Source organism: Notamacropus eugenii, chromosome 3, assembly GCF_028372415.1.
Source record: "Notamacropus eugenii isolate mMacEug1 chromosome 3, mMacEug1.pri_v2, whole genome shotgun sequence".
Lineage (NCBI taxonomy): Eukaryota > Metazoa > Chordata > Mammalia > Diprotodontia > Macropodidae > Notamacropus > Notamacropus eugenii.
The window spans coordinates 261422063-261446923 of NC_092874.1; the positions used below are offsets into that span (position 1 = coordinate 261422063).

The 24861-nt window shown below is 38.8% G+C and overlaps 1 protein-coding gene across 3 annotated transcripts in view; it reads left to right on the forward strand.

Annotated features, from left to right (window-relative positions):
- ACSS3 (acyl-CoA synthetase short chain family member 3) overlaps positions 1-24861 on the forward strand; it is a 261782-nt gene that overhangs the window by 216840 nt on the left and 20081 nt on the right. For all 3 annotated transcript variants that reach the window (XM_072655479.1, XM_072655482.1, XM_072655481.1), the window contains 2 exons: positions 10642-10737; positions 15252-15315. In XM_072655479.1, the coding sequence (XP_072511580.1) occupies positions 10642-10737; positions 15252-15315 (160 nt within the window). The remainder of the gene's footprint in view (positions 1-10641; positions 10738-15251; positions 15316-24861) is intronic.

Consider the following 24861-nt stretch of genomic DNA (forward strand, 5'->3'; position numbering starts at 1 on the left):
GTGAGGTGGCAGTGCAAGTGTGATGTTAGTGTGAATTCAGTATTCCAGATTTGGTCTGACCAGGCCTGAGGACAGTAGGGCTGTAACCTTCCTCACACAAGACCCTAGGGTTTTCTTAATACAGCTTAGGATCAAATTAACTTTCTTCATTGCCAAGTCCCATCTTGCCTTTGAGCTTTACAGAATCTTTTCCCCATATTTATATCTCCTGCAGAACCCATGGGCACCTGAGCAGATGCTCAGGAAATAGCTGTCAAATTGAATATATGAATATGTATATGATTATAAGATTATTCATAAGTAAATGTGTGCATGCAGCATTTGTTTTCTGTTTATGATTTTTAATTACCTTGTCTGGCTTCTTCCACTGATGCTTCACCATGGGCTCCTGAAGCAGGCTTTGCTGGTGGGTCCAAAGCTCTCAGTGGGCCTACCAAGTTGAATGAGCTTTGAGTACAGGCCAAATGATTGGGGGCTTGCCATCCATGGAGCAATCTAGCTGAGTGTGGAAGGACATGTTCAGCTCCAGGGTCTTAAGGAATGGATCTTTCCCTCTTGTGTTCGGTCATCTTTGGAGTCTTCTCTAGGTCTGTGGTTGCTTAGATACAAAGTGCCAGTGTGTAAGTCACCCTTTCTCACTGGAAATAAATATGAGCTGGCTAACTATAGCCTATGTAGGGCCAGTAATTTATTTTCAGACATCTTGATTTAGATGCCTTAATTTAAGCATCTTAATTGTTCCAGTCTATATTGAGGATCTTACAGCTTGGAGCATGAGTGTTCCACTGGGAGAGCCTGCAAGAAGCCAGGATGACCTCCTCAACATGAGAAGGCATTTGAGTGGGACTTTGGATTCTGAAGACCAGTCTAGTTTTTGGAAAACTTAAGTAGAAGAGGGTTGGACAGTAGGTTGTGATTTGGAAGAAATGCTCTTGGGAAGAGTCTGTGGCATCTGTTGATTAATAGAGTATTCACATGGACTCAGTCATAGATCCTTGAGGTAATTATTGTCCTAGATGTTGGCAGCTTGAAGGCAATGGGATGTTGAATTATACTTGCAAGGCAGTTGGGTTAAGTATCTCCAAAAAGAAGTAGACTTAGTAGTAGTGGTGGTCCTGAAAGTTCAGAGAGTGGTGGTCATCATGTTATATATGTGAGGGTATGGGGATATGTATGTGTGTGGATAAGCATTGGAGCAGATCAGGAGTCTCCAGGAGGTTTAGAACTACTATGAGGGAAACCCAAGGATTCTTCACCAAAGTATTGTCTTTTCTGTGCCCTTGCTGGCCTAAACAAGAAATCCCAAGCTACCCCTAAGGTCTAAGAGCTGTCTTAGGATTTCAGGTCAGTCAGCTAAGAAACAATTATATGCTTGGTGTTTTGATAGAGGATAGAGTTCTCAAGAATGCTTGAAAGTCCTCTATTTCATTGAATGACCATTTTTTCCCCTGAAGTATTATACTCAGTTTTGCTGGGTAGGTGAGTCTTGGTTTTAGTTCTAGTTCCTTTGACTTCTGGAATAGCCTATTCCATGCCCTTTGATCCCTTAGTGTAGAAGCTGCTAGATCTTGTGTTATCCTGATTGTATTTCCACAATTCTCAAATTGTTTCTTTCTAGCTGCTTGCAATATTTTCTCCTTGACCTGGAAACTCTGGAATTTGGCCACAATGTTCCTAGGAGTTTCTTTTTTTGGATCTCTTTCAGGAGGTGATCAGTGGATTCTTTCACTATTTATTTTGCCCCCTGGTTCTAGAATATCAGGGCAGTTTTCCTTGATAATTTCATGAAAGATGATGTCTAGGCTCTTTTTTTGATCAAGGCTTTCAGGTAGTCCCATAATTTTTAACTTGTCTCTCCTGGATCTATTTTCCAGGTCAGTTGTTTTTCCAGTGAGATATTTCACATTATCTTCCATTTTTTCATTCTTTTGGTTTTGTTTTGTGATTTCTTGGTTTCTCATAAAGTCATTAGCTTCCATCTGTTCCATTCTGATTTTGAAAGAACTATTTTCTTCTGTGAGCTTTTGAACCTCCTTTTCCATTTGGCTAATTCTGCTTTTGAAAGCATTCTTCTCCTCATTGGCTTTTTGAACCTCTTTTGCCAATTGAGTTAGCCTATTTTTCAAGGTGTTATTTTCTTCATCATTTTTTTGGGTCTCCTTTAGCAAGGTGTTAACCTGCTTTTCATGCTTTTCTTGCATCTCTCTCATTTCTCTTCCCAATTTTTCCTCCACCACTCTTACTTGACTTTCAAAATCCTTTTTGAGCTCTTCCATGGCCTGAGATCATTGAATATTTATTTTGGATGTTTGGGATACAGAAGCCTTGACTTTTATATCTTTCCCTGATGGTAAGCATTGTTCTTCCTCATCTGAAAGGATGGGAGGAGATATCTGTTCACCAAGAAAGTAACCTTCTATAGTCTTATTATTTTCCCTTTTGGGGGCATTTTCCCAACCAGTTACTTGACTTTTGGGTCCTTTGTCAAGAGTAGGGTATACTCTGGGAATCTGTAAGATCTCAGTTCCTCCAAGGTGGCACAATCAAGCATGTACACTGATCTGGGAGAAGAAAGAGGCTTTTGTGCCCAAAATCTTAGCAGTTTCCTCTCCACAGCCACCTGGCCTCCAGCATGTGGAGATTCAGATAAGCTGCATGGGGAGGGCAGCCATTCAGTGTGAGATAAAGATCAGCTCCCTCAGGGCCTCTATACAGGGCTGAGGTGAGAATCAGCTGCTCAATGCCCCCAGGGGTTTTACAATCCAACAGTGGATGCGGGCTGCTGTAGGTGCTTCTGTGGAAACTGCTGCTGCCTGCCTGATGTGGCCTCTGTGGCTGGTGCCTGAGGCAAGAGCTTTGGGAAGGCCCTTCTCCCTTCCTGGCCAGCTGAAAAAAACCCCATCACTAACCTTTGGCGCCTGTGGGTTGAGGGATATGCGAACTGCTGACACTTCGACTGGAGATTCCACCCCGAAGGTGTCCTCCTCCCAAAGTCACATGGCCAAGACTGGGCTGGGCTTCGCTCCACGTCCAGTACAACAGACATTTCCCATGGGCCTTTCAGGTCACCCTGGGCTGGAAATCTCCTCCGCTCTTTTGTTCTCCACTTCTGCTGCTCCAGAATTTGTTGAGAGTCCCTCTCTACAGGTATTTTTTGGACTGTGTGGGGAGACCCCACATATGTATGTCTTTCTACTCCTCTATCTTGGCTCTGCCCCCAAGGATAGAGTTCTCAAAGAAGACCATGACATCAGGGAGATGATGGACATGATTTGCAATTAATTTGGATTTGAGTGATAGAGGGCTGTGCAAGGTCACCAACCTCACTTTCTCCTCCAGAGTCATCTAGATCCAGTGGCCAGATATAGATCAGGACAGCTGGAGATGACGCAGGATGCAGTAGGAGACTTTGGACTTTTTAAGCTAAGATCTTTTCCAGTTCTCACTTTGAGTGAGGCAATGACCATTCAGTGAGTAGGCCTCTTTAAAAAGTAAGTCAGGGGATGGCTCCTTTAATAATAATAATAAATCAAACTGGGAGGGGAAGATCCTTAGGGTTACTGACCAAAAGAGAAAGTTGCTATTTACATGCACTCTGAGACAGGAGGGCCCCCCAAATAATCAAATGGTACTTGGACATGACTGCGACCTATTGTTGTCCAATCAATGAGATCCAGAGTGAATTGGGTTTAAGGCCTGGTCTTTGAGAAGATATCTAGCCAGTAAACCCCAAGTTAATTTGGTCACCATAATTAACCTTTCTTTGGGCAGAACTCCCTGGGGTAAGGCAAGAGAGGAGAGGACGGGAGGGCAGGAAGAGCACATGAATGGATAAGGATGAATACAAGTTGCCCAACTAGAACTGACCAGCTGAGACAGAGGAAGAGAAGGCAGAAACCATGCTCTCAAGAAGTTGATATAATATCAGTAGAGACCTGCACATATGAAAGTTTATGCAGAATCAATATATACAAAATTAATGCAGTATAGCTAAATATATAGTAATTTGGGAGAGTGGGCACCAGTGCTTGGAGGAATCAGGTAAAATTTCATGAAGAACATTGTATTTGAGTTGTAGCTTAGAGAAAGTGAAGAATCCATGAGATGGAGATGAGGAGAGAGTGGAGTCAAGGCTCAGTGGATACTGGAAGGGGAGAGATGAATATAATGAGACACATTTATTGAGTGCTCCCTATTTGTTAGGCATTGCATTAATGCTGTAGATCAAAAGACAGTCCCTGCCCCCAGGGAGTCCACTCTCTAGTGTGAGAGACAACATGCAAATACCTATGTATAAACAATTGTATCTAGGATTAATTGGAAATAGTCAACAGAGAGAAGGAATTAAAATTAAGAGGGATTGGGAAAAGGCATCCTTTAGAAGGTGGAATTTTAACTGGGACTTGAAGAAAGCAAAGAAAGTCAAGAGACAAAGGTGAAAAGTAAGAACATGGCATGCGTGGAGAACATGCAGAGAAAATGTCTGGAGTTAGGAGAGGGAGCATTTTGTTTGAGGAACAGGAAGGAGACCAGTGTCACTATACCAGAGTATGTAAGGAGCTGGGTATAAGGTGTAAAAAGACTGGAAAGGTGGGGAGGATAGGTAATTAAATGACTTTGGATGCCAAATGGATGGGGCAGCTAGGTGGTGCAGTGGATAGAGCACCAGTGCAGGAGTCAGGAGGACCTGAGTTCAAATCTCACTTCAGACACTTGACACTCACTAGCTGTGAGACCTTGGGCAAGTCACTTAACCCCAGTTGCCTCATCCTGGGTCATCTCCAGTCATCCTGATGAATATCTGGTCACTGGATTCAGATGGCTCTGGAGGAGAAGTGAGGCTGGTGACCTGCACAACCCTCCCTCACTCAAAATGAAGTCAAGTGCAAGTCATGTCATCATTTCTCTGATGGCATGGTCTTCTTCAGCAACGAAGGATGAACACACACATCAAGTAGGAAGTTGACATGATCAGACCTACGCTTTAGGAAAATCACTTTTTACAGCTGAGCAGAAGATGTAGCAAAGTGTACTAAGCAAAGAGATTATTTAAATGACAAATGCTCAAAACATGGAAACTTGCAGTTTCTATTTATAGCCATCTGTAGGGGATCATCCTATTATTTCACTGCTGGTTTTTTAAATTGAGGTCAAATTAGTTCAGCTTAATATAGGAACAAGTATATGCCTACTCTCTAGAGCTGTATTAGAATTTCACATATATCAGCACACAGCATGATAGTACGCATATTTGGCTGGAAAGCTAGCAATTTCTCTTTTTCTATATTTACTGGTTAATGATATGTTTTTAAACATCATTTTAATCTGTGCCACATATGAATGCATGCCAGATGCCCAGGAAGGCATTACATTACCGCATAAAGATGTTTGAGACTTACAGAAAAACATGCATAACGTCAGCTTTCATTATACAAGTGTAATTAAATATTTGCAGAGATTTAGGTAATCCTTTCTTGTATTTATGCTTGGCAACAGTGTTTTGCTTTCATTTTTTCCCCTTCATCTTCTTCAAGATAAAGCCAAGAGAGAGTAATGGCAGCTTTTAGAATGTATGGCTTAGAGGGTCCTAGTCCCAGAATTCTGATGAACAAGATAGATTTCAAAGGAGAATTTTAGAAATGTGCTTCCTTTCTTTCTGAGGTAGGGACCGTGAAAGTGGGGTATAGTAGACATGGTCATATGGCGTGGACGGGTTTGTTTTGCTGACCTTTTTTAAATTCTTCAAAAAAATTATTTATTGTAAAGGATGACATGGTGGATAGGGGAGAAGGTAAAGCAGTTACCAAATTAGTAAAATAAAGGTGGTTAGAACAAAAAAAAAAAAGGAAGGAAGGGAAGTTAGTTCTTAGAGTTGATTTTCTTTTGCTCTACCCCTAGACAATTAGTAATTCACCCCATAGTTTTCTGTTCATAAATCATATGTGGAGCTGATGGAATTTGATTCAGTAGGTATTGCATGAGTGCCTTCCATGTACTAAGTGCAAACAGAAATAAAATAGTCCCTGTCCCCAAGAAACTTAAATTCCTCTGCAGAGATACAACACATACCTAGTTAAAGCAAAACATTAGAAAATAATTTCTGAGTTAAATGGGTTGAAGGAATTCAGAGTTTGAATACAATTTTTCTGTTCAGTCATGTCCAATTCTTCATGATCTCATTTGGGGTTTTCTTGGCAAAGATAGTAGAGTGGTTTGCCATTTCCTTCTCCAGCTCATTTTACAGATGAGGAAACTGAGGCAAGCAGGATGAAGTGACTTACCCAGGGTCACACAACTAGTAAATGTCTAAGGCCAGATTTGAACTCAATGAGAAGGGAATTCCTGCTCCAAGTCTGGCGCTCTATCTGCTGCATTACCGGGATGCCCCCAAACTACCTTCATATCTCAAAATAATAACTGGAATTTGGTGAAAAGATAATTTGGGTTAAAACCTTCTTTCCCACACTGGAGGAAATAGAAGAAACTTGATTGGTACCACTTGTTAGTACAGCTAATTCCTTTTGTTATTGCCACCTTCTAGGCATCTTCTTTTTGTATCGTTCTCTTGAACTCAATTTTACCTTGGGAGTTTCTCTTGGATATTTACTCTTCTCTTGTCGAGAGAACCAAATCTGGTAGATAAGTAACAGGTGAGCATGTGGGCCCAACTGGGTCCCTGGGTGCCAATACCCTCAAAGGAAGAGACAGTGGTGACGTTCACTTCGGAGTGTGCTGGCATGTTCAGCTGAGCTATTATCTATCTGGTTCTCTGGTCGGTTCAGAAATTGGGAGGTGGAAAGAAGACACATTGTCATGTCTTAAGAACCTCAATGAAATGTTGCTACGCTTTTAATTTGACATTATTTGGAGGGGGGAGGCTCAAGTGATGACAGATTTAGATGTGGTAGGGAATTTAGGGTTTGTTTAATCCAGTCCCCTCATTGGACAGATGGGGAAACTGAAGCCCAGAGAGCTTATATGACTTGCCCAAGATTGTTCAAGTAGTGACAGAGAGTATTTAAACTTCATTCCCCTGACATCAAATCCAGTATTCTCAGGTTGATATTGACAGTAAAGTCCTAGAGTTCTCATGAGATTAACATGTTTGAGAATTTTTGGATTGAAACATGAGAAAATGTTATTTCCTCTCTAGTCAGTTCTAGAACTCTTTGGCTTAGTATGTTAAACAATTCAATCCCATTTAACAGACATTTTACCAAGCATCTCTTGTATGCACATCTCAGATTCACAAGTGCCTATCTGAGGCACTTGGGGGAGATTCGGTATCCTCTTGGAGCTTTGAATCTAGTGAAAGTCTCATTTACAAATAATCATAAAATGCAACACTATGTAATATTTCTATAATGAAGCTGATTCCTCATCTGGCATTCCTCATACCACTGAAGTCATAGGTCTAGCAAAATAATTATAATAAATGACACCTATGTTAATTATTCTGAAAATTAGAACTCTGGATCCCCAGGTCTCTGGCCTCTGCTTTGTAATATCTTTGACTTATCCAGTTGGCTACCCAATCCTAGTCATTCTACTAAGGCAATGACTGAAAAGGCCTTAGCCTAAAAGGCCAAGGTCTCTCAGTGCATCCTGGGTCTTCTCCAGTCATCTTGAGGAACATCAGGTCACTGGATTCAGATGGCTCTGGAGGAGAAGTGAAGCTGGTGACCTGCACAGCCCTCCCTCACTCAAAACAAAGTCAAGTACAAGTCATGTCATCATGTCTCTGGTGTCATGGTCCTCTTTGAAAACAAAGGACAAACACAACAACAACAATTCGTGTGAATGCCCCTTCCTCTCTATACCTACTGCCACTTCTTTGATCCAGGGGTGGGGAAACTGAGGCCTTGAGGCCACACCTGGCCTTCTCAGTCCTCGGGTGCGGCCTTTTAACTGAGTCCAAGTTTTCCAGAACAAATCCTTTTATTTAAGGAGATTGTTCTGTGATGTTTGGATTCAATCAAAGGGTCTTGGGGCCACAGGTTCCCCACCCCTAGTAGGCACTCATTGCCATACACCCAGTCTCCACTTTTTAATTTGTCTTTCATACTAAGCCACCACATTGGTCAGGCCAGTAGTAGATCCCAGTGGTCTCTCAGGTAGAATTCAAGCTCCTTTTCCTGAAATCCAATACCAGACATAATTGGATGCTAGGCACCTTTCTTTACTTATATTCTTCTTTTTCACACACTCTGTCTTCAGAACAAACTCCATACCCTTGCGGTGAATAAAATTCTGAGAAACAAAGTTTCCAAGTATTAAAAATCAATTTAGTAATTAGACTGGTTAATAATTAATAAATTGATGGTCACTGGTCTCTTGATAACCAAAGACAAAAAAGAGTGTCAGGTATTTTCCTTCTGATACGGAACTCCCCTGACAAGCGTAGAACAACCTTGATTGGTAGACTTTTAATAAAGAGGTGAACGAAGAGTCCTCTTCCCTTCCCATTACTTTATGGTGTGTGTGTGTGTCTGTCTGTGTGTGTGTGGGGGGGGGGGGGCAGATTCAGCCCAAGAATGAAGCCTCGTCATGAGTTTTAAACCCCCTCTAGCAATCTGAGTACCCCATCAAGTTCTCTCTTGTTTTATTTCTCCTGCATGAGCCAGGTAGCCCCAAATTCTAATGAAGGGACCAAGGACACATGAGTCACTCTGGGTAGCATGGACCAGCTCATTTTGGATGCTGTTTTCAGAATAAACAAAAAGTCCTAGTCTTAGGTGGGGCCCCACCCGAACTTGGTAAGCAGCAGATACTTCCTGGCCTACGAGTGATCTCATTACTCAGTCATGCCCTTCAGAGACTGAGTTACCTTGTCAGGAGTAAGGTCTTTACAAAAATAGGAAAAAGGATGGACCACAAATTGATAATTGGTTTTTAATATAATAATGTCTATTAATTCACTTCACCTTGAATAAGTCTTCCATTCTTTTATCTTTATGCTTTTACTCATTATGCCTAAGTTTTCTCTTGAATTCTTGCATATTTTTTATGTGTAATGCAAATGCTGTCTTCTTAACAAAGGCTCCCCTGAGAGTACCCCTTTCCTCCATATACGTGTGTACCTATATATATATGTGTGTGTTACACATATATATACGTACACACACATATATGTATATATACTTATGTATGTGTATATGGTATATATGCTTGTGTTTGTATATGTTTACCTATATATGTGTGTCTGTATATCCCTGTGCGTATTTACTTCTGTATGTATATCTGTGTATATATATATATATCTAAATCCATAAAGATTAAGTTCCTTCTATGTGCCAGGCATGGTGCTGAGTGTTTAGGATAGAGAGACAGTCCATTTCCTTAAAGAGCTCACAATCTAATGGAGGAAACAATGTGCAAACACACACACACACACGCACATATGTATGTATATATATTTGTGTGTATATAAACACATATATAGTACATATTACATGTATGTATATATACGCCTATGTATATATGTGCGTATTTAGTGTATATATATAAATATGCCTGTGTCCAAATGTGTACATGCATGATGCATATGTGTATATGAATGTGCTTATGTGTATGTGTACATATCATGTGCACACATGTGTGTATCTTTGTATATATAAAGGGAAAAGTGAACTATTTGGAAGCTTAAAAGTGGTGATGAAGCATCCTCAATTTTTTAAAGTACGTCTACATTTCTATATAACTTTTAAAAATTAAGCTATCATGCCTGGAGAGTTCTCCCCAGGAAGCTAGATCTTTGCCACTGATCTGGCTAGTTTGGAGATCAAGAGCTTATGTACACAGAAAATGATGAAGTATGGATTTTATGATATTTGAGATAACATTAAATGGTGGCAGGATCAGTAGAAGAGACAGAAAAATTCTTGACAATTACTTCTGCTGTTTTCAGGAATTCTGTTTTATTCACTCCATTCCCAAGTTTTTGGTTAGTGGGTACCAGTTTGTTGCTGTATGCTTGTTTTCAGATGTGTCGAGCTCTTTGTGACTCCATTTGGGGTTTTCTGAGCAAGCACAACTAGTAAGTGTTGAAGGCTGCCTTGGAACTTAAGAGGATGAGTCTTGCTGACTCCAGACTGGGCATTTTATCCACCTATCCCCTCAAGGGTGCCAGTTATTCATCCACGATCATGTATTCACATATCTGAGATGAGAGCCAAAAAAATGTCTTTTCTTTAAAGTGATCTTTTAGTATTTCCTTATGTTTTGTTAAATTCCCAAGGTCTCTTAGTTTTGTTTCTCATTGATGCTTCTTTCACTTAATATACTCTTTATTGGAGGAAAAAAAAATACCCTGTTTATGTGCTTTAGTTTAAATATGAATCTCTGCCCTAAAGGAGCCTCAGCTATACCTTCCCTCTAGAAGGAACATAGCAGTAAACTAGGAAATGATTAGCGTGTAATTTGGAGCCAGAAGAAGCTCCACCATTCTCTAGGTTTTTTTTACCTTGGATATGTCATTTGCTTTGGGTCTAGTTACCGTACTTATACTACTTGCCTCGCAGGTTTATTATAAGGAAAACCCTTTTTAAATTGCAAAGTGTGCTCCATCAACGTGAGCTATTAAATGGAAGCTGGATTTAACACATATGTGTTGACGAATAATAATCTCTTTTATTTCCCTAGAGACTGGATCCCCAATTACAGCCTCCTGTATTGGTTTAGGAAATTCGAAAACCCCTCCTCCGGGACAAGCAGGAAAAGCTGTGCCAGGATACAATGGTGAGAAATGACCATCTGCCTTTGAAACACATGATAACTTTAGCAACTACCTCCTATCTTGTGGCTAAAGGAGTGGCTAGTTAATTAAATTTTAGGTGCCATTGGATTTATGCTCTTGATTGTTTAAGATCTTGAGTGTGTCTCTAAATTTCCCAAGGTACGGTTTCAATAGATGTCATCTTGTAACTGAGGGAAAAAACTATTCACTGAAGGCATCTTGACTAGAAATGGAGATAATATGCTTTAATTATGCCCTTCTTATTATATATGCGTGTACTCTCACATTGTTGGCATGCGATAAATATAAATAGTTATGATAAGGAAACATTTTCTCTCTGTAAAGGTTATGTGTCAAGCAGGGACTTAGTGAAACTCCACAATGAGTTTCTAATTTATAGTAGTAATGCTAATGCTATAATCTGGAGCCTAATATATTTCACATAGACATGTGTATTAATAAGAAGCTAGGAGACACCTTAGAAATTATTTCACCCTCACTCCAGTAAGGAAACGGAGATCCAGAGAAGTTCAGTGACTCACCCAAAGTCCAGCTGCCAATTTAATGATACGGTTCTTGGAACTGCCAAATTTCAAAACTGAAAGGGACCTTCTAGTCTAAGCTATACTTGAAAATGTATTTCCTTTGTAAAATATCTTTGTTTTGTTATATATTTAAAAGGAATGACAAGTTGTACATAATAGATTTATAGTTTCATGTGTAATTATCATTTTTTTATTGTACAGTGTTATAGAAATGCATGTTTTATTCCATATGTATGTGTATATGTGTATGCATATGTGTATCTTTACTAATGCTCATCCAGCAGCCTGAAGGTTTCCAATGAGGAAGAATCTGCTATCTCCCTAAGTAGCTCATTCTGCTTTTGGCTAGCTTGAATTATCAGGAATTTTTATTTTTATGTTGGCCCTAAATTTCACTGTACCTTCTATCCATGGCTTTTCATTCTACCTCCTGGGGTCAAATAGAACAAAGATAATTCCCTTTCTCCACGTTGGTCTTCCAAGTGCTTGCAGACGGACTCCAGTCTTCATTATGTCCTGTCTTCTTCAAGCTAGATATCTCCAGTTTCTTCAACAAGTCTTCACATATCATAGCAGTTCTTAACCTTTTTTGTGTGTGCCGTGGTCCCCTTTGACAGTCTGATGAAGAAACTTTTCTTAGAATAATGTTTTAAAATGCATAAAATAAAATATGAAGATTGCAAAGGAAACCAATTATATTGAAGTACAGTTATCAAAATATTTTTAAGCTCATAGAACCCACCTGATATACTGTATGAATTGCCTAACCTATTGTACTCTGGACATTTTCTAGCTTATCAGTATGATTCCCCAAAATAGAATACTGAAGATGTAGCCTGATCAGGGCAGAGTGCAAAGGGGCTGTCACCTGCTTATTTCTGGCACATAAAGTATTCTTACTGTACCCTACATTTGCATTTAACTTTTTTGGATGTAATATCACAATGTTGAGTCTACTAAAATCTCAGATCTTCATCCTGTGATGAAGTTCATTCTACTTTCCCCATTTTCTGCTTGTGAAGTTGATTTTTTTACTTCCATTTTAAGACTACATTTATCTTTATTAAATTATCTTATTCAATGGTACCCCAAATTCTAGCCTGTAAAAATCTCTGAATCCTGATTCTTTCATCAAATGGGTTAGCAATCCTCTAGCTTTTTGTCATCTGAAAATTGGATAAATAGATCATCTCTTCTCCTTTATCCATATGTTTTAAAAATGTTAATAATCTTAGATTGTCATAGATAGATGACATATATACATATATATGACATATCTATCTATCTACCTATCTGTCTGTCTGTCTGTCTATCTGTCTGTCTGTCTGTCTGTCTGTCTGTCTATCTATCTATCTATCTATCTATCTATCTATCTATCTATCTATCTATCTATCTAGAACATCAATTCTTCCTGGAGATGTCCTTCTAAGTTGACAGAACCTTGACTGTCTACATTTTTTTCAGAGATCAACCAGTTCCAGATCCATCTAATTATACTATCAGCTAGTTCACATTCTTCCCCCTTTCCCACAAGACTAGCCAAAGAGATATTATTGAATACTAAACACAGATAAATTATTTCTGCAGGATTTCCATGATCTGTCCAGTTGAGTTACATTGTCGATTAAGGAAATGAGTTTTATCTGGCCTGATCAGTTGTTCTCAAGGAAGCTGTGCACTTTGGTATCAGTGCTCCCTTTCCTGGATGTAACTGTCCCATCTTTTGAATAATGTCTTATAGAATTTTTCCAGGAATTGATATCAAACTCACTGGCCTATAGTTTATCTCCTTCATCCTCTCACCTTTAAAAAAAGTGGGAGAAATATTTGCATTTTTTGTTGTTCATTCGTACCTTCAAACAAACTACATTAAATTGATTGGTGAGTTCCCTGTGCATCTACACTTCTCTTTTCCTTCCTTAATTAAATTTTTGTGCTTTCATGGTTTTCTTCTTGCAAGTTTTCCATCCTCCCTATTCCCACTTCCCATCTTTTCTCTTAGTTCTGAAATCCGGAGTGCTTATCAGACATATACCTGGGTTTCCTTTCCTTCCATACCACAAACTTTACAACTAGAACTCAAGATCTTTAATGGGGAAAAACCATAAATACTTGCTTCCTCATACCATGATAAACATGCATTTTTTCCTTAGACTCACTCATGTTATAAAATGATTTTTGCTGTTCAAACGATAAATTTGCTTCTAGAACAAAGCACCACTGAGCCACTAGTATGACAGATTTTCTTATGTGGAAACATCCCTGATGATTTTTTTTTTTTTAAGGCAGAAATGCTATGATAGTGAGTGACTTACTTAGCTCTACACAATGAATTGCAAGGAGTTCAGCTGCTTGTCTGCTCCCTGCATTCCTTTTATTAGGAAGGCCCTTTTTGTGTTCCTACATTTCCAAGAGATGGTGATGGAAGGAAATGTTAAGCACATTTATCTTTTGGCCTTCTGCAACATTTTTATGTTTGGTTGTAAGAAAGAGTTAAGCTTTGCAGCTTTTACAGGAGGGCTATGACAAAAGCCTTTCACTCTTCCTGGGGCAAGTCATTTACATGCAGAAGCTCTCCCCTGAGATTCAAGCCTCCAATGTTTTATACTCAAGAAAGCACCAGTTTTTTCAGTTTCCAGTCGTTTCAAGATTTTCCAGAAATTCAGGAACATTTTGTTTGTTTGTTTTAAATTCACAGCAAAGAAGTAGTCACCTTTGGGGAAGGTGAAAGAAATGGCCTCTTTCTCTTCCCAGGGAAGCCATGCTGGTTTCTGTTTTTCATATAAAATAGGAGTTGAAGCAACATCGAAGATTTATTAAAATCTCAGGAGGACTTGGTGATTTATTTTCATGGGCAGTATATAATGAGAAGAGAACTTAATAAAAGCAGATGCCAACAGCATCCTGTGTGGTATCAGAGCAGAGGCAGCTTAGCACTGAAAGCCATGTGATTGTGTCAGGAAAGTTATTAAGATGAGCTCTTCAAGGATTACAGTGAGGTAATTAATATCAAAGCTTAGATCAGGGCAAAGATCTCCTGGCTCTGATAGGTCACTTTCTTTTATGGATGTCTATAGGTTGCAGTTAAGATAAAAAGACTTTTTTAGGGGAGAGGGAGGGCTAGACTTATTTAATTAGGAGTTTATTACAAAGACCCCATTAGTTTTTTAAAAATATGTTTTATATATTTTATTGACTCTATTTTGACTGTAATATTGAACTCTATTTCAATATAATAGATTTCCTCTGTAGTCTTGTATATTTTATCGTATACGTTCAAAAATATTATCCTGAGAAGGGGTCCATAGACTTCACCACAGTGTCATTGGGTCCAAGATACAAAAAAAGTTTATAGCCCCTTGATTTAAAAAAAAAAAAATCTGAACTGTGCTGGTTAGTCCCTTTGTGACCTTAGGAAGTCTAGTTCACCTCTTTGGGCCTTACTTTCTTCGTTTGTTAAAAGAAGGAGGAGGAGATGATAATGATCTCTTCCAGGCAGTTGTGACTGCCTTTGAGTCTTGGTGAATTTGGCTTTCTTCTGTTTTCTTTTTTCAAACAGAGTCAGTTTATCTTTAAAGGGATATAAAATATTTACAATGGCATTAACAACAAATCACACCATATTTTAGGGAGTCTTTGACAGAAAAATAATGGTCCTCTCTAGACTTAATCTGTGCTCTGTTTTGGTTTTTATTTTTCTTTTTTTTTTAAATCAGGGTTACAACCTATTACTCTTGTATATTTCTACTCTTGTAGAAAATATCTCTTATGAGGAAATGTCTCTCAGAGAATATATCTCTTAGAAATTAAAACATTATTCTATAGAACTTTTTTGTTACTATTATTTGGTTCAAGAGAATGTGAAGTTATGCTTTATTTCTGTTTTTAGTTACTTATCTGGAAATTTTCAATGGCAGTATGTCACTTTTACCCAAAATTTACTTGTTTTTTTTTTTAATTTAACTTCACAGTTATGATTTTGGATGACAGTATGCAAAAACTGAAGGCCCGCACCTTGGGAAATATTGTGGTGAAGTAAGCAACGTTTTCAGAGCCAACTCTTAAGACACCAGTCTGTGCCTTCAAGAAGATCATATAGCACCATGCAAAATGAGACAGTGTGGGGTGACCATTGTAATGGTGATACTGACGATGGTGGTGGTCAAGTTATTGTTCAGGATGTATCTTCTTTTTTCTTATTTGGATTCTGGGGGATTTTGCAGTTCTCAAATATGGGAGATTCCTTTTGACCGAAGAGCTAAAGATCATGTCATGTATTCTAATGAATGGTCTGCAGTCTTATTATTGCAGACCTTGTACCAGGACAGATCATAGTCCATCATCAGCTTCTTGTCTGTTGTGTTTGTCTTGGAATACAACTAGATTTGTTTCTTTTGAAGTAAGTGTATTTAGTCATTTCTTGGATGGAGTTTAGAATAAAGAACTGCCCTTGAAGTCAGGAAGGTTTGTGTTCAGGTCCTGCCTTTGGCATATACTAGCCACATAACCCTGGGAACATCCTTTAAACACTCAGTTTTGTCCCACAACCCTAGGACTATAATTTTCAGATGAATTGCTGACCTTTATTAGTTGAAAGAGTTCTTGAATTTTGGAGTTCCTCAAACCCTTGAAATCAAAGGTTTGGATGAATTAAAAGGAAAAAAAAAAGTATTGTATTTGCCTTGACAGTGGAAGCTGAGATGCATGAAGCATGACCCCAGGGCCCCTGCCTCTTGTCAAGGATCAATAATTGACATCTATAACTTTGGTTTCTCTGAGTAGTGTGGCTTTGGTGCGTCCTATGGTTGATAATACTCATCTATCCCTTTATAGATATTCTTACCTCTTTAGATCATGAATGGCAGGTACAGAACTGAGAGGGGATCTTGGTAGCTTCCTAGGCCAACTTTATTTTGACAAAGGAAGGCTCAAGGTCTAGAAGGTGATTTTGACTTTGACGTGGTCACACAGGAGGTGATTGGCAGTCATGATTTGAACCCAAGTCTCCTGACTCCAAATCCAGCACTTGGGGGAGAAAACAACTTCTCCAGACTAACCTAGAAGTTTGTTCCTTGAATGTTAGAACAGGAAAGAAACTGAGACCCAGAGATGGTTAATCTTGAACAGTAGAGTTTTTTCTCCTCTTTTCATCTTAATGAAAAGCAAAAGAGGAAATGTAAATATTCATGTCTCTTAAACCATCTCTTGACTCATCTGACTTTAATAAAAGTTGGCAATTTCTAAAAGAAAGCAATTTGATCTGAAAGCAGAAGTAAAAAAAAATATTTTCATTTTAGGGATGATGCAAAAATTCTTTTCTTTGTTTTTGACTACAGAGCTGCTGCTTCTCTTCCTGTTCTTCCTTCTCCTCCTCTTCCTCCTCTTCTTCTTCTTCCTCCTCTTCCTTCTCCTTCTCATCCTTCTTCTTCTCCTCCTCCTTTTTCTTATTCTCTTCCTCCTCCTCCTTCTCTTTCTCCTTCTCCTTCTCCTTCTCCTCCTCCTCCTCCTCCTCCTCCTTCTTCTTCTTCCTCTCCTTCTCATCCTCTCCCTACGTCTTCTACTTCATCTACTTCGTCTTCATCTTCATTGAATTCTTCTTCCTCCTCCTCCTTCTCCTCCTTCTCCTTTCTCCTACTTCTTACTCCTTCCTCTTTCTCCTTCTTATTCCTCCTTCTACAACCTTTAAAAGTTGGCAGTAATGATACTGATGATAGCTAATATTTATATAATGTTTTAAGGTTTAAGTTCTTCACACATTATCTCATTTAATTGTTCCAACAATCCTGTGAAGTAGGTGCTATAATTATCTCCATTTTATAGGAGAGGAAACTGAGGCTGAAAGAGATTAAGTGAATGACTCAGGTCACACTAGCACCTATTAAGTGCCTGCCATATCCCAGCCACTGCGTTCTAAGCACTGATTAGTGTTTGAGACATGATTCAAATTCAGATCTTCCTGACCCCAAACCAAGCCCCCTATCTGTTCTACCACCTAGGTGCCTATTACAGCTTTTGCATCAGTTCACCTTTTTGTAGTTGAGAAACCATAGTCATTTATGTGATGCCATGTGCAATTTAACCTTAATTTTTTCTAGGAGGCTATAAGAGATAGACTGCAAAGTGAATGTAAAAGAAACCAACAGAAATGCAGACCTGCCATAAATGGAAGGGACAAAAGAAGCTTTGGGTAGCTAAATGGTACAGTACATAGAAAGTTGGGCCAGGAGTAAATAAAGACATGAGTTCAAATTCAGACTCAGATTCTTAGTAGTTGTGTGACCCTGGGCAAGTCACTTAACTTTGTTTGCCTCAATTTCTCTGTCTGAAGGAAATGGTAAACCACTCCATTATCTTTGCCAGGAAAATCCCAAGTGGAGTCACAAAGAATTAGACACAGCTGAAATAACTGAAAAACAATTCAGACTTGTGAGAAGTGGGAGGATAAGAAAAGATATAAGATAATATAATAATATATATTGTATCATATATGGTGTGTGTGTGTGTGTGTGTGTGGAAAGAGAGAGAATGAATGAGATTGTTTAATTTTTGTCATTGTAGTCCAGCACTGTAGCATAATACCTGGCAAACAGTTATCACTTAATAAACACCTGTTGTATGACTGAAATGACTTATAGTCATATTCCTTCAAATTGGTGGCTTTCTGGTACTTGGAATCATGACTTTTTAACTGGAGCCCAGGAGCAGAAGTTTGAAAATAGAAGTAACCTGAGTGACTATGGAGTTCAATCCCCTCATTTTATACATGAGAGAAGCTGTTTCTGGGCCTGAGCCTGGAGATGTCAAATGACTTGTCCAAGGTCACCTCTGTAGTTTGTGGCAAAGCCAGATTTGAATGCAAGTCTTCGGATTCCAAATCGGATGCTCTTTTCACGCTACTGCAAGTTGGTAGGAATGGGGATAGGAGCAGGACTGGACCTGTGATTTTTCTGTATATAGGAAAACTTGATTTGCCAATACAGGTTGGTTTCTGCTCTGAAAAGTCTTAGAGAATTGACCTTTCTCTCCTTTTCTCTTTCCCTCCTTCTCCCTCTCCTTCTCCCCTTCCCCTCTTTCCCTCCTTCCTCCTCACAAGCCTGAACTGCCATCCTGAGGCAATTCTATCCTGGGTCCCACTTCTGGTTTGTACATCCCTTCCTGGGACCCATCATTTTAGGGAAGACCTCAATCATTTCTCAGTTTGGACTCTCTATCCTTCTGAATTACTACTTTTCCTAGCCTGCTAACTGCATTGCCTGCTTCTTCTTCCCTTTTCCCTCTCCCCTCTATTTCCCAGATAGCTTTTATGTGTTGGCATTCCTCTTTAAAATGTAAGCTCCTGGAACACAAGAACTGGCTTGTTTAATTGTATCCTCCCCATCCCTAGAATCTACTTGACATCCAGCAAAAGAGTAATAAATGCGCTTTCTGTCTATCTGTGGGGATTAAAATTGTCCAACCTATAATAAAATAAAAACTGAGGCAGAGCTCTGGGTTCCCCTCCAATGAAGTGGACCTCAGATTGTCCTCATGATCTAAGATGCCCCCTTCTTCCAGAACCTTATTTATACAGTTTGATATCCAATATGCAAGAGAAGCATAGCAAAATACAGAATTTCATTGGTTGATGTAGGCCACATAAGCTAAAATACACAAAAATGATGCTTCAGCAGGGTCGCGAGTTGGGTGAAGCAAGGGATATCTCTTCTGAGTAGGTGGTCACGAGTTGGTTTGCTCTTCCTTAAGTTAGGCACAAGGAGATGGTACAAGTTATACATACACTCCAAGAACATATTGGGGGGTGGGGAGTGGACTTTCCCTACCATGCTACCACTCGTGCTTGGTTTGGTCGTGGAATTGGAATAAAACAAAATGGAAGTATCTGTACCAGATGGAGATATCTGAATCAATGTTCTTGTGGTCGCCCAAGTAAGCTCCATACCCAGGAACCAAGTAATGAATATTACATTAAAGTTTGAGGTCATTATAGGGCCCTTCTATGAGAATCTATATTCCTTGTGATTTGTACAAAGTATGGATTAATACGTTGCTTATTTTTATACCTATGATCAGGTGATTGACTAGATGTGTATTACTAGATGAATATATTAAAATAATTACTAACAATCATTACCTCTTATATAAAATCATAATGAACTAATACTTATCAGAGTTTGAGTTGGGGTCCTCAATGAATCATTTTTCTCAATCTGTCCATTCCCTTAGGGTTGGTTACCAAGCCAGGAAGCCAGAGGCAGAACTACAGTGTAGTGTAACTACCTGTAAAGAGAAAAAGAGAAATATGCAATAAAATCTGACTAACTTTTTGCTCTTTCCCATTATTCTCCCACCTCTTGGTGTCCCAACTTCTCCATGAAGTTTCCTAATTAGTTATCATGTGATCATGAATTTAGAATAGAAAGGGGCCTTAGCAGTCTCCCCATCCAGCCCCATCATTTTACAGATGATGGAACTGGAAGCAGTGTTTCCTACTGATGATTCTTGGCCCAAACCTGAAACTCCCGTGATTCTGCCTTCACTTATCACTCCCCCAAATGCCCACCAGTCTCATGACTTGACCCTAATGCAAAGAGATTCCATACTTAATGTATTTATATGTCCTATACACCTTAGAGCCCCAGCTGGTATTTATCTTATATGCAGGGATTATGTCCACTGAGTTTGCTTTTGAGTGTGCAGAACAGATGGATGCCTCAAAATTCCTTCCTTTTCTCTTCCCTCCCTTCTTCCCTTCTTTCCTTCCTTCCTTCCTTGGGAACAGAAGAGGAGAAAATAATAGGACTATTTTTTTAATACACGTTCATTAAAAAAAAGCCTGTCAACTTCAGTCGACTGTTAATTATTTTATGAATGAAATAGCAGCACATGTTCTTAGAACTGGACCATTCTCTCCAGTCATTTGAGCAACATCCCAGGGTTACTTGGCAACAGTGAGTTCTGCCCCAGGGGTTGACTTCAAAGCAGATGGGTGGATTATCTGTGGTTTTTAATTATTCATGCCAGTACTCATTGTTTTATGTAGGATAACTTGAGCTGATATTTGTGAAGGGCTTTGTAAACCGCCAAGTGCTATATAAATCTATATAAAGCTGTCATCATCATTATTATTAATAGTATGATACTTCATGTACTTTGAAAAAAGCAGCATTTTCTAAATCCTATTTTTCTGAATCATATTTTCTGGGCTATATGTATAATATATATACATATATATATATATATTTTAATGATTAGGAGAAACAGACTATTTCGGGACATTAAAAAAATGGGCTCTACCATTATTAAAATTTAAGTCCATAGATTGGAAACAATTTTTTCTCATTTTTTTTTTCCTTTTCCATATCAGGTGATTTAGTATAGTTGATGTTTTTGCCCTCGTTTTTTAACTGCATCATCCATTAGGATTGGCTCTGTAATTAGCAACCAAGAATAACCATGGAAACCACCTTTCCCTTGTGAGTGCGTCGGAATCCAAAATTGCAGCAGTCTTTCAACCTTTTGCAGGTTACAATGATTCATTTCAGCATGCTAAGCAGACTGACTGCAAGGCTTGGGAAATAGTGTTTTTAAAAATCATATATTGAGTTGATCTACTTTTAAAGCTATTTTGCATTTGTCACTGTGGCTTTGTGTCTGGGTTATTTCTTGCGAGGGGAAAGAATCTTTGTTTGTAGGAATAGGGAGTCTGAATATAATCCATTTAGTAACTTGCAACATGAGAAAGAAATATTATTGAATCCTCATCTCATGTGACGTCCTGGTATTTAATTAGCTTTGAGTCTACAGTTTCTTTTACAGAATTCTCATCTTGTGAGCTTTGCTTTCTGCTAAGATAGAAAATCTTAATGATTCCTTGCTTAAAATCCTTTTCATCTTTAGCATCTACTCAGAGCAGTTAATTTTGGTGGGGGCAAAAGCCTTATTATTCAGATTGCAAAGAGGACAAAATGATCAGGACTTCTATGAGGTGCTCCCCATAGTCAGGCCCAAGGTTTAGGATGGAGGAACACAATTATGAGGCACTAGTTCACAGATAATACAGAGGTAGGCAGAAAATGAAAGAAAACCCCACTTCGTATGGCTAGAGAACACACTTAATAATCACTGTTATTAGACACAAAGATAAAACTTTGTTTACAGCCAGTTCAGTATAAAGTGGTCAATTGGTATTAGGCGAAATTCCATCTGATTCTGTGACCAGTTCTGGGGTTTTGTTGGCACCATTCGTGTGTTCTCTAAAGGAACAGTTGATTCCCTGGTGGTCAGTATTCACTGTTGTTTTTAGGCTTGCTGGTACACAGTGCTGGGTGAGTTGAATAAAGGCTAGTGATGTGAGAAGTTCACTCTTTAAAACTGAAAAAAAAGGCATAGTTATGTTTAAAGTGGTACCATTCTAAACCAGAATTGTCACTTTATCTCTTGGCAAGAAGATTATTGTCTGTGGTGTTTTTGTGAAAGGTTTTTCTTCACCTGTTAATTTCTTCAGTTGTCATTAGGTGTATGGCATTATATTTACTCAGTTTCTCTAGAACTTTACAGAACAGAGACTTTAAAGAAGGTGGGGTCATGAATGTATCAGGTCTTACATCTGGAGAAAGTAGGAAGAAGACTGTTTCTGAAACACCATCATGCTACCTAAGAATGGATAAAGTCAAAGACCACCAGAGATTGTAATATTTCCAAGAGAGGTATCAGACTAGAATTAATTCAAAACTCATAGTCTTATGGAAGTGAATGTTGAAAACAAAATGTAAATAAATTGAATATTAAAGAAAAAAGGTGGGATCCCTACTTTCCCATGGCCCACATTTTTATATCCCCCTGATATCCTCAAAATGACTTCTTCCATTGTGAAAGATTGTGATCTATCCATACGTTCTCATCTTCTCTATCATCCTTGTCCATATCTTCTGACAAGTAATTCAGGGTGAATTTGCCCAACATACTCAAACTGTACCCCTGATTATTTTAATATTTTATGGATACCAGAAAGACTAAGTTTGGGGACTGGACCTGATTCAGGCCAGTCCCTTGTTAGATTTAGTTCTGTGAAATGAGGCACTAAAATTAGAGTACGTGACAATTAACAAAAGAAAATTTTCTTAGCCATAACATAGAAATGACATTTAACAAGGATTCCCCAGTACATAGTTGGGTTACCCATGACCACTTCATCTACAGGAAATACATCTGGCCAGCAGGGCAATGTATAGTGATTGACACAGAGTTTACTATCTGCCAGAGGGGCAGCTAGGTGGTAGAGTGGATAGAGCACCAGTGCAGGAGTCAAGAGGACCTGAGCTCAAATCTCACCTCAGATACTTGACACTCACCAGCTGTGTGACCTTGGGCAAGTCACTTAACCCCAATTACCTCATCCTGGGTCATCTCCAGTCATCCTGATGAATATCTGGTCACTGGATTCAGATGGCTCTGGAGGAGAAGTGAGGCTGGTGACCTGCACAGCCCTCCCTCACTGAAAGTCAAGTGCAAGTTGTGTCATCATTTCTCTGATGGCATGGCCTTCTTTGGCAGTGAAGGACAAATACGCACAATATCTGCCATGTCTGAAGGATCTAACTCCATGTGGGTGGACCTTCTTATGCCCTTAGTTGACATGGAATCTCATCAGAAGGCCAGAACCTAACAGGAGCCTACATCAGGAGAGGTACAACTTGGGCCTAAGCTCTCTGTGCCAATTAACTCCCAGAAACAGCTTTGTCACCTTTTAAAGGGGCAGAAAAACTAGCCTAATCCATGTTATGTTAGCTATTCGTCTTATCTCATGGGCAAACTTTGGATGTTTATCCTGATGTCCCTCATTCTCAGATAAACTACTAGATCATCTCCTTATCAGATTATAATGGTCTTGGTGATATCTTTCAAACACTCCTTGAATTCAAGTAATTGTAGGAAATACATGGCAGAGTCCAAATTATCACCTTTCATGTTAAATCACTTTAAATTGATTCTTCTTAAGCGATCCTAGTATTCCATAGAAATTTCCCTGAGAAAATATTGGTATTTTTAAAAAATGAATGTTTTCAGTGAGATGCAACTTCAAATTATTGATAACACAGGTTATCAAATGCGCCCCATCATACTATCCTCCAATTCAACTCTGAACCCTGCTCATTGTCCACAAATAGCACCTATTCAAGAGAACTGGATCTTATGATGTAACTCAATGGGATGCCTGTCAAAATTCATGCTATAATCTGCACATTAAACATGCTTCATCTTCTTATATTTGCCTTTGTGGGTTAAGTCAATATCTTTCGAGTGCCTTTTAAGGAGGCTATGTAATACTCTAGGTTGCAAAACAGTGAACAGCAACAGAAGCAGTTAGAGGACCTTAGCATTTATAGGGAGGTCTTTCTGCTAGCTGGACTTTTCAACAAGCATCTTGTGTGACCTGGTGAACAGCTTTGACAAGAATGTCTCTCTGTTTTATACTTTACTTGATATCAGCGATGAAAGAATCCCTTACCAAGTCATTTAACAGAGCCTGTAATTTATAGGGGGCTACATTATTTTTGTATTTCTTTATCAGAATATCTTGTGATGAATCTTAACCGGTCTGGGTAGCATATTGTTGGAAAAGCCTCTTGAGGTTTTGTCCTCTACTGATTCAAATAGTTTTCTGAAATCAATAAGCAAAGAGCTCAAAGGAATCCAAATCTCTCTATTTCTTAGTGTTTCTCTGGGAAAATGTGGTCTGCTGTAGGAAATGAACTATGAAAATACCAATGACATCTTCTCTTGTTTTCGTCAAGTTTCCCCCTCATGAATAAGCTCGCCTTTTTCATAAGTATCTCATAGAAGAGAAAAAACGGTGTATGGGTCAGTAGCTGCTGACTTCTTTCTATTCTAAGTAATCATTGATTATCCCCCATTTCATTTCTAGAGAGTGGAAGTATTCTGTCAGTTAAAAGGCTACTGGAACAATCAGAATGAGAAGTGATGAGTGGTGATTGCAAGTAAAGAGAAAGGGACAGATAAAGATGTTGTGGAAGTAGAACTAATAAGACTTATCAACTGATTTTAATTGAAGGGCTGAGGGGCTAGTGAGGAGTCCAAAATGCTTCTGAGGTTGCAGATCTCCATGCTGTGTCAAGAGAATGAGAAGGTACCATTGGATTGGACTCCCTGAACTAGAATAGGAGGGACCTGATCAAGAATCATATGGAATGGGAAGCCATAGATGGTTTACAGACAGCCTAGATGAAGGGACATTTCACGTCCTTAAGATCCATGTGCGTATTTTAGAATTTCAGAAAACACCTGTAGCATTTCCTATACAGAACTGCTGTGACGATCTACTGAGATAACATGTGTTAAATGTTCTCTGATTTTTAAAGCAGGCATCGTTGTCATTTATTTTTCAAACCATGACACTTTTATGAAGTGATTAATTACCCCAAAGAAATAAAGTGGTTTATTTTTAGTAATGTATTGAAAAAAAAGTATTCAGTGGGTTGTATGAGAAATCCATGCATTTGCTGAACAAACATTTACTGAGAATATAATGTTCAATTTAGCAAGCATTTATGAAATGACATA